The 19878-nt window shown below is 48.9% G+C and overlaps 1 protein-coding gene across 12 annotated transcripts in view; it reads left to right on the top strand.

Moving 5' to 3' along the window:
* Positions 1–19878, top strand: part of Megf11 (multiple EGF like domains 11) — a 335104-nt gene that overhangs the window by 95980 nt on the left and 219246 nt on the right. For all 12 annotated transcript variants that reach the window (XM_076925760.1, XM_076925763.1, XM_076925771.1 and 9 more), the window contains exons 2-3: positions 12703–12806; positions 18077–18178. In XM_076925760.1, coding sequence (XP_076781875.1) covers positions 12709–12806; positions 18077–18178 — 200 coding nt within the window. In that variant the 5' untranslated portion in view covers positions 12703–12708. The remainder of the gene's footprint in view (positions 1–12702; positions 12807–18076; positions 18179–19878) is intronic.

Here is a 19878-nt window from a genome sequence, read left to right on the forward strand (position 1 = left end):
CGTATATGCCCCTAGACAAAACACAATTGATTTATAATTCTCTTAATGGAAGCCCAGGCTTCAGTTGCTCCAGAAATAGATCGTTACCTCTGCCACCCTCTGTAATTTCTTTCCTCCTGGTTTTTTTTTTAACCCCACCGTGGTCTGGAGATATGGCATTCTGTTCCAGCCCTTCCTCATAACCCGCTGAACACCAGACATTTCTTTTCAGACCTTTAATTTATAATACGTTTGGTCACTTTCCCTTCATTAATTAATGCTCTTCCCGTGACGGGGCCTTGTATGATGCTTCTCTTACAGTAAGCAGGTGCTTTTAGCCTTAATGAACAATTTCCTGGAAAATACTGAGACAAACAACAAGGAATCAGGCCAGGAACACAATGAATCTGGGGCTCGTGTGCCATTCAGGCAATTAGACATGGGGCGACAAGGCGAGCGAGTCACTGGGTCAGTCCACAGTAGAGCTCTGGAAGGTGAGAGGGTAGTTTACTCTTCCAGGAAACCAGAGCTTAGGGTCACTGTTCAGTCACAGGCACCTCTAACAAGAGAGCCGCTTGCACACCAGGCCCGGCCCACACATATCCAAGATGGCCTCTGGGCTAGTTTTGGAATCATCTCTGTCTTCCACTATAGGTCAGTGGTGCCATTGGGCTTCATCCCCAGTCCTTTCTGTCCTTTCTAGCAGACCCAGTGCACCCCAGGGAGGCAGCTCTTCACGGGGCCTGGAGTCTCAGTCAAGTCCTAGGTATGTCAGTGCTGAGGCCCTGTCCCCACAGCCGTGGAGAGACATGCCAGCATGGCAGTACTGAGCATGTGCCAGGGCCCTGGAGCTACCTGTTCCACTCTTCTTTCAGGTCCCACTTCCTTCTACTTTTGATTCCTCAACTTCTTGCCATCCTGCGAGCCATACTTTTTTTTTTTTTTTTTAATGAATTTACTTTTAATGTTTTAAATACAAAATAATTGATATAGTAATCATACCTCCCTTCATGGTCTCTTCAGTCCTCTCTCTCTCTCTGTCTTTTTTTTTTTTTTTTTTTTTTTGCCTCTCCCCTCTGTTAGTTCCCTAGTTTAGACCAGACAACTTCTACTTGTGTATGTGTGTGCATGTGTGTATGTGTATACACCTATGTATATGTGTGTGCATGTATGTGCATATATGCGCATGTATGTGTGTGTGTGTGTGCAAGTATGTGTATATGTCCTTGTGTTTGTGTGTGTGTGTGTGTGTGTGTGTGTGTGTGTATGTGTACCAGAAAGAAGGCAATTTGGTTGTTATTTCCTCAGTTGCCATCCATCATGTTATTTTGAGTCCAGGGCAGGAGACTGTCTTTGCTTTCTCAACGCTGGGATTAAAACTCTGAGCCTGGGATTAAAACTCTGAGCCATAGGGTGGCACACACCTTTAATCTCAGCACTTGGGAGGTGGAGAAAGATGGATCAGGTGGATCTTTGTAAATTCAAGGCCAGCCTGGTCTATAGAGTGGATTCCAGGACAGCCAGGGCTACATAGAGAAACCCTGTCTTGAAAAACAAAAACAAAAACAAAAAAAAGATCTGTGCCACCACATCTTGCTTTTCTTTTTAAACATGGTTCTGGGTATCAAACTCGGGACCTGTGCTTGCAATCAAGTGCTGTACCCACTGAGTTATCTTCCTAGCCCTCACTGCCTTTCTTTGTGTGGCAGGGTGGGGAAGGTATCTGTGTAAAGGGTACATGAAGGCCTGAGAAGGTATGTGCCTTCTCTCTCCATATTATTGCCTTAAGAGGAAGGCTCCTTGCTGAGCCTCGAGTTAGGCTGGTTGCCAGCAATCCCTTGTCTCTATGCCCCCACTCCCCATGGCAGTGGGTTATAAGTACACATAACCTTCCATGCCTGGCACTTTATGTGGGCTCTGGGGGTTTGAACTCAGGTCCTCGTGCTTATTTAGCAAACTGTCTTACTTGCCAAGCCGTCTCCCCATCTCTTCACGTCTCCTCTCCTGTCATACACATACATATGGCCTTATATATCTATTTAAAAGTCTTTCCTCAGGAGATGATTGACGAATAAGGCCTCATGAAATTGAAGCTTCCATACCGCAAGGGAAGTGGTGAATCTGTGAAGAGACAGCCTTGTAGGATGGAAGGAAATCGTTACAGGTTATATGTCTGACAGCAGTTTAATATCTAGAATTTACAAAGAACTCAAGAAACAGAAAACGGGGCCAGTGGCGTGGATAGGTGGCTCAGGGGTGAAATGCCTGCTTCTAAGTAAGTATTAGGAACTGAGTTCAAGCCCTGGACTCTACAGTGCAAGGAGAGAACCCAGAGCTGTCCTCTGATCCTACATTCAAGCTGTGGCACACACGTGCCCATTCTGACTCTGTCTCTCTGTCTTTCTTGATCTTGTGCACACCCTAATAATAATTATAATAAATAAAATGAAAGTTTAAATAAATTAAACAAGAAGTCAAACAAACAATCAATAAAAGGACTAACACAGTGAGCTGGGTTTTTACTGTCTTTTCCACTCTAAAGATGAAGAAGCTTGGGTGTGTGTGTTTGTGTGTGAGATGGGTGTGTGTGTGTGTGTGTGTGTGTGTGTGTGTGTGTGTGTGTGTGATGAAGAACTGGATTTGGGGACCCAGGAACCCCTTGAGATTCTAGGCCTTGTGGAGCTGGCTGTTGCCTTGGTGATGAAGTGCCCAGCAGGACTGACCTGGACTCTGAGCCAGAATTTATCAGCATCAGGAACAAAGGGCTGTAATATATTTCCTTTAAAATCCAAATACCTGATCCATGGGTTATCCTTATGACAAAAAAAAAAAAAAACAAAAAAACAAAAAAACAAAAAAACAAAAAAAAACAAAAAAAAAAAAAAACAAAAAAACAAAACTACATTAAGCATCCATTTTCCCATTCATCTGATCATTTCGGGTCTTTGAAATAATACAATGTTCTTAATCACAGCCCAGATATGCTCACCAAGAAGACTCAGGGACATCCAATGGAGGTGGTAGGTTCCCCTCAGCCAGATGGCTTCAAGGACCTCCTGGGGAGCCTCATAAAGGGACCAGTGTTCCCAGGAGTAGCAGCCCCTTAGGTCTGCTGTGTGGGACAGCTCCTTCAGTCATTCACATTTGAGTGGTGCTCTGCAGGAATATGGTGGTGTTGTTTGTGCTGCTGTATCATCTGTGTCTCCCACATCACAATACACCAGGGTCTTCCTCCAGCCACGTCAGCCAGTTGACGGTGAACTATTTTACATATCTTTGTCATCCCGATGCCTGTGATGATAATGCCAAATGTAGAATGCCATCCTAACAAAACCACCTAGGAAGCACAAGCCTTGCCCTCTTGCTTTCTCCTGCGTGTGATGACCTCGTACAGCCCAGTGTGCAGCTTCCGGACCTTTCTGCTTCTCCCTATATATGCATACATTTTCCTCTTTTCTTTTTTTTTTCTTTAGTTTCTTTTTGTTTTTAAAGTACTGTATCTCCCAGGTTGACCTCAGATCCCTGGGTTTATGTAGATCCTCCTGCCTCGGTCCCCCGACACCCCGACACCCTGGTGCTAGAATCACAGGTGTGAACCACCATACACACTTTCCATCAGTGTGTTTAACATTCGTACTGTTAGTAGGCTTGCTAACGGTGACTTACTGAGGCCACCGTGGGTGGGCACTTATGTTACACGTCTCTCTATGCCTGGCGTTTGGACTTGCCTTCAGTCTTAATCAGTGGGGATACCAGGCAATCGGACATTGATCAGAATAAAGGTCTCTGGCTTCCCATTGCACTTGCCCCAGGCTTCCTTTAGGGAAAGGCTGTGGTGTTTTTGAACCACCCTCTGACTCTCATAGCATTCTTATATACCTGCAGCCTGTATTTGGGGTTCAGGATCTGGGTCCAGCCTGAGTCACCTCAGTGCTACCGTGGCTGAATGGACAGATGAAGGATGGGGTCCACCTGGATAGCTGTAGTTAGCTCTAACCCCACATTTGCTCAGCTGAGCCCGTGTTCCCCAGCAAGAGATTTTTTTTCCTATGCACAGTTTTTCTTCTCCTGGCTTCTTAGAAGCTCTAGAAGCCAAATTACAGGGCTGCAAGGGTCTCCGAGGTGGAGGCCGTGCGTCGGGAGCAAATGAATATTTCATTGTACATCTCCTCCGGATTGAACGCTTCACCCGCTCGGACGGTGTAGCTTTCAGAGCCTGTGATGTTAGTGACACGGTCCATGAAAAACATGAGGCCTGGCCTGGGGTGTAGTTCAGTTGTTGGAGTGCTTGCTTCGCATACACAAAGTGCTGGGTGCCATCCCCAGCACCACATAAACCAGGTGGCTCCCACCTGTAATCTCAGAGGTGAAGGCAGGAGGATTGGAAACTGAAGGTCATTTTCAGCTACACAGAGAGTTTGAGGTCAGCCTACCACCCAGTCCCAGGGTGGGGGGCCGGGGAGAAGGAATGGAGAATGCAGGCAGTGGTTTTCACTGGGCTGTGTCATCCCTATGGCTGTGTTGGGATTTGAATCCATCGCTGATGACTCCTTTGCTTGAACCCTGTAATTGCCACCTGTCCCTGAGGAAATCACCTCCATTCTGGGTTTCCTTGGGCCAGTTATGACACCCTATGGATTGCTATCCAGAGAATACAGATATCTTGGAGACACCTGAATTTTCACTGATGAACAAAATCTCCAGGACTCAGGGCCCAGTCCTTTTTGCCTTCCCAGGCGCTCGTGATTGATCACATCTTGTGATTTGAGAAAAGTTCTTTTCCTAAGTGGGCAGGACTGAGATCCCATCCCCCAAGGATGACCACACCCCCTGGATGTCTGCATTACGGCTGGGAGGTTTTAAGAATGGAACCATGATTTGATGTTTGGGCATGAGGGACTCCCTGCAGTTCTTAGAACCCTGCAGCCTCAAGAGCAGCAGACAGAGTAGACAGGCATGTGGGCAGCGAGGTGGGGAGTCATGGGGCTGGCTGAGTGGGTCCTGATTTGCAAAGAAATGGAAAGATGGAGATAATTGCTTTGTGAGAAATAGGATGGCCTAAGAACGCAGATAAGTTTTCTGCTTTCATCTTCGTGGGGCTGGAGGCCATACATGTGACGCTGCCTGCCCAGGAGTGAGGAGCATGGGGCTGGAGGTGGGTGGACAGAGCCCACACTAGTTGGAATGGGGCAGGAGTCCAGCACTTCATTAGTTTAGAGATGTCTCCCAAGCCCCATGGCTGTGCTATGATCTCTTTCCAGACTGGCTGGTGTCAGGACTACTTGCTTTTGGCAGGGCAGGGGATGAAGGGGACAGGGCAGGCTTTGGATCCTGATGGATGTTCATTGACAGCCTCTCTAGTAAATAGCCTTGAGATTTGCAGTGAAGCTTCCTAGGTAAGGGGAAAGCAGGATTTATCAGGGTAGTGGAACCCAGGTTAGGACGAAACATTTAACATGTCTGGGGAGAGAACTGCAAGGCCCTTTCCGATTTATCCCGAGGGACAGGCACTTCCACACTGGCATTGGAACTCTGAACCCCTGCAGTCAAGGGAATGCTCTTTTGGAGATTAGGAGACGCAGATTATGTATGTATGTATGTATGTATGTATGTATGTATGTTTTGTATAGGGATAGTAGAAAGTGGCCAGTATAAACCCAGTCCCTGGTGGGATAACTAGTGAGCAGGAGGCTTCAAGTCAAAGACAGAGCCTCTTAGTGGTGGACTGAGGAGTCTGACTGTGGCCCTCCCTTCATCTCGCTGATCAGACTCCAGCAAGGCTAGAGGGGACTGGGGATGGTGGACCAGCTAAGAGCAGGGGCAGGGAAGGGAATAGCTAAGAGCAGGGGCTGGGCTGGACAATAACCTTGGTGTTGGCCTCCTATGTGCAAACTTGGCTTTTCTGTTTTATTCAGAAAAATAACAGAAGTGTGTGTATGTCCTATAAATAGAAGATAGAGGTCTCTCTGCACCGACACGCTGGGAGGGATGTGAGGTGTGTGCACAAGTCATCCCAGCTTCTGCTGTCCCTGGTCCTGAAAGTGCCCTTTCATCTCCGCTCAGGAGATTATTCGTGTTCATTTGCAGTGTGGGCTATTGAGCGGCCTTCAATGGCTGCCTTGTGTTGCCTCCCTGGGCAGACGGTGCCAGTGCTGATGGGGAGGCTCAGACCGAGGGCTCTGAGTCACACTCAGGATGTCACGGGTGCCCACTGTGACGGATGCCAACGGGCTGGTGTTCCTGTGATGGAGTTCACACAGCCCTGTGTGCCATGTGAGCCTCGTCTTCAGGGGATGAGTGGTGTTTTCTGTCAGGTGAGACAGGTGAACTGCTCTAAAGGATGGGGGTGGGGGTGGGGTGAGTGGAGGCAGAGGCTGGCTGTAGAATCAGTTAAGAGGTTGACAGAGATGACCTGAGAGTCCCTCTCAATGCAGGTAGTGCTCTGTGTACCAGGAACAGACGTGAAAACACTGCCCCTGGGTGTTCTCCTGGTATGGGGCAAGGGTGTGTGGAAAGGTTAAATAAGAGTGGTTTTTAAACCAGGCAGTGGTGGTGCACGCCTTTAATCTCAACACTTGGGAGGCAGAGGCAGGCGGATTTCTGAGTTCGAGGCCAGCCTGGTCTACAGAGTGAGTTCCAGGACAGCCAGGGCTACACAGAGAAACCCTGTTTTGAAAAACCTAAAAAAAAAAAAAAAAAAAAGGTTTTTAAGGTCAGAGAAGATGCAGAGGCTGCGTCTGGGTGTTAGTTACAGAAGAGCAGCTTTGGACCAGTGACATCTGTAGGGACACCAAATATATGGGTCTGTACTTCCATCCATCCAGGACCTATGACAGACATCACTAATCCTCATGATCCATGTTCTAGTTAGCATTCACTATCAGCTTGATGAAGCCTAGCAATGAACAAAGGACTCTCAACTGAGCAATTGTGTCTATCAGGTTGTTAATGGATATGAGACTCAGTCCACTGTGGGTGGCACCATTCCCTAAGTAGGTAGCCCTGAGCTGAATATGGAAGCTGGCCGAGCATGAGCCTCGGTAAGTCAGCAAGCATCATTTCTTCAGGAATATATCCCCTTTTGTTCCTGTCATGACTTTTCTCAAAGATAGGTAGTGCCCTGGAAATGTAAACAAAATTAATTCCCTTTCTCCCCAAGGTACTTTTGGTTAGAGTGTTTTATTATAGTAACAGAAACAAACAGGACATATGCTTTCCCCAGTTTCTCTGCATGGATTCCAAGCAGTCATCATAGCCCATCCCCTTTGTTGTGGTGGAAGAACCTTTCCAAGGTCCACAAAACAGTGCTGGTGAGATGTTTCAGTTGGTAGGGTTTCTAAGCACACCAGAGACCCTGGGTTCAATCACAGTTACCGCCTAAATCAAGGTGATAGCACACAGTCCTGTAGTCCCAGTCACTGTGGAGGCAGGAGTAGGAGAATCAAGAGTTTGAGGTTCATAAAACTGTGTCTGACTGCTGGTCCCCGATGTCAATGCAAACTCGTTGAGAAGGAAGAACTCATGGGAAGGGACACAGAGAGGAGGAGGTTCTGGGTCCATGGCTCCGGCTTCAGTGTATAAGATTTTAGTATCTTCAGGGTAAGGCAGGTAGGAGATGAAGCAAGAAGTTGGAGTTTTGCACAATCGCTTTCTAACAACAGGTCCGTGGGCCATCTGTTTGTGTATCTACCCATTGGCTGAGAGCCCCTGATGCCTGGCCAGGTGTGGGGTGTCATCATGAAGACAGGCTGAACTCCACAGGTGCTGGCCTGAGTCAAGGTAAAGAGAGCAGAGGCCTCCTGAGGATGCCAACATTGCCAAAGTTGGCTCGGTCTACATGGTCACATGTAGTAGGCTACAGCAGGACTCCTGGGTAGGGAGGATGGGGCCATTTGCTACAAGGTCAATGTCTCGTTCTTGTTCTCTGTGTGTTTCTGTCTCTCTGTATCCCTCTCTGCCTGTTTCTGTCCCTGTCTTTTTTGACTCTCTCAGTCTCTGTTTCTCAGTCTCTGTCTCTCTGTCTCTGTCTCTGTCTCTCTCTCTCTCTGAGAGCTTCTTATATGTCAGGCTGACCTAGAACTCACTGTGTAGTTGGATGACCTTGAACTTCTGATGCTCTGTCTCTACCTTCTGAATCTTAGGATTAGCACCGCCATGCTTAATCTATGCAACGCTGGGCACTAATCCTAGTGCTTCATACACGTTAAGCAGGCACTCCGCAGACTGCACCACATCCCCAGCCCAAGGTCAGTATCTCCTAAGATATCTGGTGGCATCCTGGAGGAGTCAGAATAAACCAGTACAAATGTGAAGGATGCACACTGGTGTAAACCAGGCCTCCTGGCAGACTTGATCTTGAGCAAGAGAAGCAAAGTCTTCCGCACTGGGGTCAATGGCCAACTCTGCTCACCTGGCTGGCCCAGCTAGAAAGGTCTATCCTTAGGTCCTTTCAGAGCCCGAGCTTTGTACTGATGCACCATGCACCGGGGCTATTGTAGGTAAAGACAAGGCAGGCAGCAGAGACTAGACATTTCTTAGAGCCTTTGCTGGAAACATTTCTGTAATGTTCTCACAGGACTCTAATTTCCCACATAAGCTATAAAACACCTTCCAGTGTTTCCTTTTGACCACTGCATGAGCTTCTCTCACCTGCTTCCTCCAGTGCCACCTGCCACAGCTGGCCTCCACACCTCAGTGCCACCTGCCACATCTGGCCTCCACACCTCAGTGCCACCTGCCACAGCTGGCCTCCACACCTCAGTGCCACCTGCCACAGCTGGCCTCCACACCTCAGTGCCACCTGCCACAGCTGGCCTCCACACCTCAGTGCCACCTGCCACAGCTGGCCTCCGCACCCCAGTGTGCATCTACCTCTGTTTTTGCATGCTCTATCCACCCCAAGTCTGATTTACTCCACCAGGACTTTCCCAGCCCCACACTTGCTGCTCTCGGTCAGTGGGTCTCAGTCATCCTGAGGGCTGCTTTGGATCTTTCAGGCATAGGCAGGGACGGCCTTTTACTCTAGTTATGGCAGGGTCATGGACTGATTAGACCCCACTGGCAGGTGTGAGTCACAACTCCCGGTCACCTCTGCCCCTTCATTCATCAGCTACAATGCTTCCTACACCCTGAAGCAGGAAGAAGCTCCCTAACTCTGGAACCTGGCTCCCCTCTCTGCTTCTTAGCATGTAGGGAAAGGAGGGGACAAAGGGAAGAAGCCAGCTGACTTGTTTACATGGCTTTTCCTCTGAAATGATCTTGGGGGCATTTTCTTATTTAATTATTAATGCCCTGGTGGTGGCTGATACGTTAACCTCTGTCACTCCAAATGGAGTCACCTAATAACCATGATGGTGGCAGGATTGATTTTCCCTTGGTCATCTCATAAGCAGACGCCTTTGGTCTTCGTACTCCCGAGATCACCCAGGAAGTCCCACTAAAGCAACCGGGGAGGAGATGCCCTCACACACTGACAGCTTCTTTCTGGCCGCTTTTCTGTCTTCTTAATTGAAGTGTCAGAGACAGGGGGATACAGTTGTCTGAGAATCAGTCTGTGAAACGGAGGTGTAGGGTTCTCTACCCTACCACTGGTTGCTTACAACGTGTCAGAAAGATAAAGGAAGCATCTTGGAAAGATGGCGGGGTAGGCAGGGTGACCACACTGGAGCATGGGGCCTCGGCTGTCACAGTCTGGGGCTCAGAAGGGATGTTTTCAGTGGTGCTGACCTTTGTCAAGCTCTGCTGGGTAGTAGATGCTACGTGACTGGGCAGAGTTGAAGGCAAAGGGCAGACTGAAGGGAGAGATGGAGCAGGGCTGAAGAAGCCTAGGCTGATAAAAAAGGGAAGTGTGTGTGTATGTGTGTGTGCATGTGTGTGTGTGCGCACGCACATGTGTATGTGTGTATGTATGTGTGTGCACGCACATGGGTTCCTATACCCATATGTGTACAGAGGCCAGAAGAGGACACCAGGCATTCTTCTGGATCATTCTCCACTTTATCCTCTTGATTCAGAGTCTCTCACTGAACCCAGAGTTAAGCTGGCAGCCATCGAGCTTCAGCGATCCTCCTGTCTCCACCCCTCACTGAGGTTCCTGGTGTGCACACAGTCATAACCAGTGCTGAGATACAAACTTGGGTCCTCATGTTTCAGAAGCAAGTGCTCTTAGTCACTAAGCTGTCTCAGCATCTTCTTGATTGACTGACTGACCTACTGGTTGGCTGATTTCAGTGCTGGAAGGGACCTCAGGGCCTTGTACACACTACAACTGCTGTAGTATTGAGTCACACCCACAGCCCAGGATATGTTTCAGACTTGGCCAGCTGACAGGAAAGATTCTGAATGGCAGAGGTTCTGAGAGGCTTTGTCATTTCCCCCCAGTAATGTTGGACATCCTCCTCTCCCCATATCTCCCTCCTCACACGAGAACTGGGCATAGCCTTTGATAAAGACTTGGTATTTTAGGCCTCAGGCTGTCAGTCTAAACACTATTTCCCCCCCACTCCATCCATCTCCTCTACTAGAGCGCTCATTCAGACAGCTGCCTCTCTCTGCGGTGGTCAGTCTCCAGTGATTCCTGCCGATAAGAAGTAAACTGTGCCGTTCAGACCGGACTCAACAAGAAAAGCTTTAGTTAAGACTTTTGCTGTTGTTTTTGTTGCCGCTGCTGTTGTTGTTTTTGCAAGACAGGGTTTCTCTGTGTAGCCGTGGCTGTCCTGGAACATTCTCCGAGATCTACCTGATTCTGCCTCCCAAGCCGTGGTTTAAAGACACGTGCCATCATACCTGGCTTAGTGACAACTTCTAAAGAGCTTGTCCTTGGTGGCTATGATCCAAGTAGTCAATCCTCTTGTTATCATTGGTCCTTTGATTTTTCAAAGCTTACTAAATTTAAAGGTGCCTTCACGGGCCACGTAGGAAACAGGGACAAGATACTTTCTGCATTCAAGCCTTATCTTCCTAAGTTATTTGTGTATCATTCCTTCCTTCCAGAGATACTTAGCCATCCCAGACCCCCCCATAGAAAAGATGTTCATGTCTCTCCTGGTCCTCCAACTCTCTCTAGCACTGGATACCCTTTTTAGTCTACTTGAATCTCCTAGTGGAGAATGAAGTGATTGTGTGGATGGCTGACAATGGCTTTGTGGACTCCAGGTTGCGTGTGGCGGTCGCTGAGTCTCTGCTGCTAAACTTGGGGGGGGGGGGAGAGAAGGTGGGAGCAGGAGAGTAGCTTCATTTCTTGGGATTTGCCAATTTAGAGAGGGGCAACGGAGTCACCTTTCCTTCCCCCCGAGGGATCTGTAGATGCCTTGATCGCCAGCTAAATCTGCACTTAGCTGGGCGATTTCCAGAATGTATGTAGAAAGTACAGCCTCATTAGTCATTAATTTAGACCCCATGGTTACACAGAATTCGTGATGGTTTGCTTGTTGCTGAAGGAGCTGGTTAAGAAAGAGTTTAACCAGGAAATGAGGGAGGTGGGTGGGGAGTCGAGCAGTTAAGCTTCTAGGAGCCTCATGGAAGACTGGATCTCGAGATGTGTGCAAATATGTGCCATTCCGTTTGTCCTCCGAGGAGGGTAAATGGCCCTCATCTAAAATCTTAGGGCCTGTGGGCTAGGTACCTAACCATTTCAAACCTGAGGACTGATTTCCAATGTCAAAATGTTTTCCTCAGCCCTGCTTAATGGAGAGTGTATTTCTTTTAGTGTCAATAGTTAAAAAGAAAAGCTACTCTGGATTCATTAAAACCTTTAAATAAATCCCAATAGCACCTCTTGCACGAGTCATGGCATTGGGTCATCTCACAAAGGACACTGGGACTCATGAGGTCCAGCTCCACAGGAAGTGTCCTCACTGCTCTGTGTCCCCATGGTGGGGACATTTAGACTAGAAGTTGTTCTTTAAGGTTGTAGTGTAGGGTCATAAAGTCTTGGAGAGTAAGATCAGCGGGCACCAGCCACCATCACGTGGCTCACTCTCTCCATCCTCCTTAAGCAGCTGTGTGGTGTGGATCTCTCATTTAGGGAACAAGGTAGTTGGTACTGTGTCTCTGTTCTAAAAACTTGACATAACAACGGTATTTCAGGAGGCCTTGATAACCTGGGCATGCTGTTCCTTTAAGGTCCCGTATCTGACTGTCTCCACTGGTCATCTCAGAGTGGGAGTGGCATTTGGTTACCTCAGGGCACTGATATCCTGTAGGAGGAAAGAACCAAGGGCCCAGAGTTCCCGGTGGCTGGTGCCCAGAGTGCTGTCACCTCAGTTCCCTGTGGGCTCCACAGTCTGCTTCTCTTCCTTGGCATAGGAGGAGCAGGGGGGCGGTGGGATGACCCAGCCTTGCCAGAGAAGAGGAGGAGGGAGAGGGAAGAGCGTTGACTCTACCTTGGCCAGATCTGGGTTTCTGTATCAAGGATAGATTTTGGGGGTGGGGTGGGGATGCTCAGAATTCTGTGAAATGTTAGCCAATGCCTTGCATGTGGGCCTCTTCCTGGAGAGATCTCAGGTCCGTGACTCAGACTCTTCAGTGACTCAGAGCTGTTGCCGTGTTATTCAACGCTGTAAGCATGAAGTATCCAGTGTTCATTCCTGTGTGGCATCTGTGGGAAACCCGGTCTGTTTACTGCCCATTCCTTCACTTTGAGGGAGGACCAAGTCTTAGCACCAAACAGATGCCACAACCAAAGTCTGAGTAAGCCCCTGTCTTCTCTGTTCTCCTACACAGGGCCTGATGGCGCTGTCTGCAGAGGGCCTCCTTGTTGTCTTCCTTCTGCAAACTGCTCTCGCTCTGAACCCTGAGGACCCCAATGTGTGTAGCCACTGGGAGAGGTAAGAGAACACAGAGCTGCCACTCCCTGGAGGGCTCGTTTTGGGCGTGGCACTCTAGAGAAATACAGGAGCCAGGAGAGGAAGCAGCTGGCTGTGAAGGCCCTGATGCCCAGGAACACCTTCAGGAACACCTGAGGCAGGACAGGGTAGGTCAAACTCAAGAACAGGGTAAAACAGCGCGGATTCCTGAGAGCCAGGACCACGGGGACGTGTTGACTGTAGGTGACAGTGTCCCGTTCGGCTGTCTTTCCCTTCCTCCTTTGTATTTCCACCCTATACTAGAGACTTCTGTCATTGCTATGACAAGATATCTAAGAAATACAACTTAAGAAAGGAAGGGCTATTTCTCCCTACAACACCAGGGTGCAGTGCATCAGAGTACGGAAAGGACAACTGAAGGAGTGTGAAGCAGCTGGTCACCACGCAGGAAGCAGAGAAACCACCGTGGTCATCTCCCTTTCTTCTTTCGGTTCCATCCAAGACCAGTCCGTCCATGGATGAAGTTGTCCACCCTTAGGCAGAGTCTTCTAACCTCTGTTAACCCAGTCTAGAAATCCCCCATAGGGTGACTCTAGGTCTGGTCAAGTTGACAGTCAATTTCAACTGTCACATACCCATTTACAGATGAGGGAGTGGAGGCCTGGGGAGTTCTCTGTCTACAGCCTGAGTGGTGGCGAGGGTGAGGAGGCATACATTGTGGTCCTAGATTGATCTTGGACTCTTGGGATGTCTGCCATGGTCTCCAAGGACTGGCTGGAATGGAAGGGTGGATGGGTGGCCTGCCATAGGGAGGATGGGAAAGCCTCATCTGCTTTTGGTCTGATAAGGCAGGAGGCTAGCTCTCACAGGGTGGCTGGACCACAGCAGAGAGCCTACCTCATATTGACTGAAGCAACAAGTTCTAGAGTCTAGGCTAGGTCTCTGCAGATGGTCTGACTTTGAAGCACAAGGTTAAAGTATTGATTTTGGTGAGCAGAAAGACAATGACCAGAGACCCAATCAGGAAAAACTGAATTAAACCCTGGAATTGATTGGCCATGCTGACCAGGATGACTCTGCCACTTAGACACTAATAAATCAAATGAATGAAATTAAGATGGAGATCCAATGGAGCAAGTGGGTGGTGGAGGAGGAAAAGTAAGATGGGCCCTCGAGGATGGATGGTCAGCCCCTAGGCAGAGAGAAGCATCTCACCGAGGCAGTGCACAGGGGTAGCCTGAACACCCGTGGACCAAGAAGAATGGCTGGATGCAGAGGGACAGTGCTTGCTCCAGTGTGTTGTCTGGTGACTGGATATCCTGTGTGAGGCTGTGGTGACATCAAAGCTAAAGCAATGAGTATTTGCGTGGTGCCCTGGGAGGCATGTAAAAGATCTGTGAAGACGTCAGGGCACCCCTGGCTTTTCTGTTTGCTAACTGTGCTTCTTGGGGGAGTCTCTGAACTCTGAGACCAAGGCCAGCTTCGTCCAGCAAGGAAAATAAACACCCTCACAAGCTTGTGGGAGGAACAGGGCACAAGTTTCACAAATGTGCTCTGTAATCATTGTCTTCATACTGGTAACTCTAGCTCAGGGGTTAGTGTCAACTGAGGTGCACACTAAACTCACTATGGGTGTGAATGCAGGCTTTGCAGCCCAGCCCGGAGACTCAGAATCAGTGTTACATCTTTTATATTTTCCCTTTTCTCCGGGTTGGTGAATCTACTCCTCTGTTTCCCAGTGTTCAGGGAGCCTCACTGATAGTTAGAACTCCTCATTAGTCTATTATTTGGGGCCTCCTTCTTCAGATAAACCTGTCCATCATCCACCCAGGTAAGACTGAAGTGGTAGCCAGGTTCGAGGGTTCCCACTGCGTCTCTGGCCATCTGTGTCTTCCAAAGCTCTGGTCTGCGTTGCTTTCTGTTACAGAGAGCCATTCCTTATAAAAGGACCCATAACAAATCTATCTAAACTTGAAACCAAACTCTACTTGTCTCTCCTGGTCAACACGAACAAGGTTGGAATGTGAAACTATCAGGAGCCAGCTGACTCTGGTGACTGTGGCTTTCAGCTCAAGTCACAGCCTGCATGAGAGAACAGGGAGCCACCCAGCAGGGAAGTCCAGGTCTTTTCCCTCTACCCCTGAGAAGGGGCCATCTGTAAGACCTGTGTCCAGTAGCATGCTTCCTTCTTGGAACTTCCAGCCAAGCTCCCCTGATACTGTGTTTAGATGTATCTAGCCTGTGCCGTTCCAGAAACACCCCGGTCCCCAGAGAGCACTTGGGGATACTTTCCCAGCCGGATAGCACCTCTGGATGAGATTCTAGTTAGTTATATCCTCTACCACAAAAACCAGGGTAGAGCCCCTCCCCCAAACCCCCGTTGGTAAAGCCTGGAGCTACAAGATAGATCCGCACTCATTAACATGTTGGCGAGTGAGCAGTATTAAACCACCCAGCTGTGGAAGCAGGGCACGCACTTCAGGTTGGAGACTTGGCATTGGTACAAGGCCTCTAACTGGACTCAATCAGCCTAAAGATCCTACAAAGTTAGGTCCAACCCAATGACATCAACAGCCCCTACCTTTGGGGCTGGTTCCTTTCGCTGCAGTCAGTGGTGGAATAAGGAGCCGAGGCCACGAGTGTTCAACAAAGGCGGGGCATTTATTCTGTAGCAGGACTCACTCCCTGCCCCCAGTATGGTAAGGAGAATGAAATGGTCCATGCCTAGCACAGGGGGGAAACCATTGCCTGTCATACTGATGAAGGTTAGCATCTATTAAGCACTGACGATGTCTCAGTAAGCATTTTGAGTGTTATTTTTTTTTCCTTTCGCCCTGAGAGGCGTATACTGCTGCCATTGTCTGTTAATTCTCACGGTAATCCATGACATTCTTCATATATGCCATTCTTCATATATATCATATTTTCGAATGAGGGCACAGAGGTTTATGGGAGTTCAATGGCATGTTTAAGAACACACTAGTGAGTGATAGGCTCCACACAGGCCCCCAGGCCCAGGCTCTGGCTTGTGTAACCCTCTTCCAAGGGACAGCCTTGGAAGGTGCTGTGGAGCTATGGAATTTCAACTGAAGTTCTGCGGGTAAGCAGGGATGGGTGCTGACCGGCCTGTTTCCAACGGTCTGGTGATGACCAGGGCATTTGGGCCATGTCTGCATATACTTGTATGTCCGGGGCACATCTCCCAGGTACAACATTCTGAGTCGTCTTTATCATCCTCAGTGTCAGACAGGACTCATGCTTTCCTGGGTCTCTGAGCACTGCCAACCATTCCTGTCCTCCTTGCAGGACTCCAGACCTTTACCCTTGCAGGCATCAGGGAGCAGACTGTGGCCCCACAGCACCCAGCCCCCTTGCAAATGAACCAACAGTTTCCTCAGGCAAAGCAGATGGGCTTTTACAGCCTGGGCCCAGCCATCTGGCCCAGGTCAGTGAGCCTTCTGGGGAAAACATGGAACACCAGCCTATATGACAATTAATTCCTGACATGCTCTCCAGCCTGCCCAGGCAGTGAGCGCCACGCATCAGCAGCCAGGCATCGGTAGTACCGTTTCATGTCACCTGGCCGGGGTGACAAAGCAAAAGCCTGCTTTTGGTGAAGCCCAGAACAGCTTTCCTGTGGCTTCCACCTGCTGGTCTAGGTTATAGCTAATAAGCAGGATGACAATGGCTGCTTCCATTGGGAGGTCTGGAGACACAGCCTCTATGAAGCCCCAGCTACGCTAGAGATAGAATGGACCAGAAGGTCACTGGAAGGACTGGGGAAGTTAGGCTGTAAGATGTTCTTTCCTTATCTGCAAAGTGAGATTAATTCTCCCCCCTGCTTTATAAGATTGTCTGGGAACACTCAGCTGGTCCAGTGTTGGCAGAGAAAGCATGAGGGCTGGGTTTGATCTCCCAGAACCCATTGTAAACAAAGAAGCTGGGCACATAATGAGTGTTTGTAACCCTCGAGTGAGGAGGACAGAGACAGTAGATCCGTGAGACTCACTGTGGCCACCACTGGCAAGTTCCCAGCCAATAAGAGTCCCTGTCTCATAAAGCAATGTGGCAGGCATCTGAGGGACAACAGTCAGGTTGTCCTCAGGCCTCCTCATGCATGCACACAGGCAAGTACACCTGTACACACCTGTACCCTTGTACACAAACACACAGAGGAATGGGACTCAAAGGGATTAAAGGGTTAAACAAAGGGGCATCACTTAATATCAGCAGCTGCTGATAGCAGCAAGCTGCCTCTCCCAAACTCAGTGTCTTCATGTATGTAAAAGGGCAACTTATTCTGAGTTGCTTTAAAGACCATCTCCCCCATACATACTAAAGATCATAACAGACAGGCGTGGTTGCACACACTTTTAATCCCAGCACTTGAGAGGCAGAGGCAGGTGACTCTCTGTGAGTTCAAGGCTAACCTGGTCTACAGAATGAGTTCTAGGATAGCCAGAGTACACAAAGAAGCCCTGTCTCAAAAAACAAAACAAAACAAAACAAAACAAAAACAAAATAAAGCACCACAAGGATCTGAATAAACATATCCTTGCTATTATTTTAGAGACAGGATCTTGTATATTGCTTGCTCTTGAGCCCCTGGGATCAAGCCCCTTCTAGCCTCCGTGTCTAAGGCTATACCTGGATGATACAAAATATTTTTGACTTGTTGAATCTGCCTTCTAGAATCACACAGACTAAACCAAACCTCCCTCGACTTCCTATCTGATAAGTAAAGTAGAATTTGAGAAAATTACCTGAGTCAGATGTTAGGATGTAGTCTAGCTTCTTTTCCTAGTATAGTAATAAAATGTTCAGACAGAAGCTCACAATCCACCATGGTGGGGAAGTCACAGCCAGAGCTGACCACATCCTATCCACAGTCAGGAGGCAGAAGACAATTATTGCACACTGCTGCTCAGCTTACTCTCTCCATTTTATATGGTTCCAGATCTCAGCCCAGGGAATGGTGCCACCCACAGTGGTCAGGACTTCCCCTTCAATTAACTTAATCAAGAAACTCTGTGCCCTGCGTGTGTGCTCAGAGGCACATCCTCTAGAAAATGTCTAGATTCGGTCAGGTTGACAGTTAGCTCTAAGCAGCACAGATGTGGCCTAGGGTTATAGCTGAGATCCAGGACAGGAGGCTGGGAGCTGGGAGGGGAAGTTGGAGCTGAATCCTGGTCTTTGGAACTGTGGGCTTGGCAAGTCTGAGAAGGAAGGTGTGTCCTGGTATGGGCTTGGCCTTTGCTGACCATGGCTTCCATCTCTTGTCTGATCCTCAGCTATGCCGTGACTGTGCAGGAGTCCTACGCACACCCCTTCGATCAGATCTACTACACACGATGTGCGGACATCCTCAACTGGTTCAAGTGTACCCGGCACCGGTAAGCGCTCCCCAGAGGACTGAGTGGAAGCTAAGTGCCTGACTCTCTAGTTTCTTATTGAGAGACCTATGGAGCAGGTGTTGTGTGCACTGTTCATACTGCATGCCCGGATGGTGTGAGACACACTGTTAGCTGCTTTCTTCTGGTTGGAAAATGGTGGACTTCATGACCTATGGACATGAAACCCTCAACAAGCAACACGGAAAGCTGGTGGATGAGCACCCAAACTTCCTTATCAAGAGGGGAACACACAGTTCTGAGGCATTTCTAGCCACTACCTCATTGATGCTAGTGGATAGAGCCCGAGTTGTGCAGAATAGTCACCCACTTAGTAGTAACACACCCTGTACTGGCTGCTCCACTCTCCCTTCTGGCCTTTCTCAGTTTTGTCAGAGTTGCTGGCCTGTGGCCATAGCCATAGCCAGAGGCGGCAGCTGGCACTGGTCTTGCCCTGATCCCTTGTATTCTTGAGTCAGAACTGAGTTTGTTCCAAGTGTGGCTCCATTGTCTTGGGAGGCTACACAGCCTTCCATCACCCTGGGGCTGGGCGAGTGAGAGGCTGCTTATTAAAATAGGCTGTGTTCCTGGAACGTGAGTAATTTTGCTAAATTATTGAGTCTCTGTGGAGCTTTCCTGATGACCCGGAGCGTGCATGCTGACAGCGGCACCATCCGTCTGTGGGTTGTAGTAGCTTGGTCCAGCATCCTCCCCAGAGCAGCCTGGCCCCAGCCCCTACCTGTCCAGCTTCTGTCTCTGGGAGCACACAAGGCTAGGGGAGTCAGGAGAAGCGGTGGTCTCTCTCCTGTGGGGCATCAGCATGTAAGGTTTACCTCCCCATTTGTAAGCTTGGGAGTTGTCCCATGTAGCAGGGACTTCCCATGGCTCAGTGGCTTCTGTGTCAACTATGAATCATTTTTATCTGAGAGCTACACACACACACACACACACACACACACACACACACACACACACACACACGCCAAGGCTTGCCTTCCTGCGTGGGGGAAGTAGCTTCTTGTGAGGCCAGCTTACCCATTACAGGCTTTTGACAAAGTAGAATGACCTTAGCTTAACACATTCCCAAATACCACAGATTTCCCACGAGGCCATCATTGTCGTTTGTCATGAGGTGAGAATTTTAAAGATTTGGGAGGGTTGTCCAGGCTGTGGCTGAAGGACTAGCCTCCTATCCCAGCCCAGGATTCTGTGTGAAGCAGGCTGAAGGGACTCCAGCCTTTCTATTCTCCACAGAGGAGGAGACAAGGGCAGCCCTGTGGTGTGTAGAGGGACAGGAGGAGCTCTGCCTTCGAGGTCCTGGTAGCTTCTTCTCCTGTTTCTATTGGCCATTTTGGGTCTGCAGCCTTGCCAGCTTTCCTTATCAACGCCCCTTTGATTCCTCCTAAGGTCTCAGCCCTCACACCAGCCCCTCCTGCCTTACTCTTTCAGAAATGCTCTGAAAGGCCAGAAAGCCACCAGAGAAAACTGGTACCAGGCATTAGGGCGGGGCCTGGGGGCTTTGCACTTTGAGTGATCTAGATTTGAATCCTGTTTCTGGCAGTCCTGTTCTTGGGATAGTGTATTTTTTTTTTTTTTATTAGCCGATATGAATTGTACAAAAAAAAAAAAAAAACCTGGTCTTATTATGACATTTTCATATAGGAGTCTAATATACCTTGATCAGAGTCCTCCCCACCTCTCAT

Source organism: Arvicanthis niloticus, chromosome 26 (assembly GCF_011762505.2).
Source record: "Arvicanthis niloticus isolate mArvNil1 chromosome 26, mArvNil1.pat.X, whole genome shotgun sequence".
In the NCBI taxonomy this organism is placed as follows: Eukaryota; Metazoa; Chordata; class Mammalia; order Rodentia; family Muridae; genus Arvicanthis; species Arvicanthis niloticus.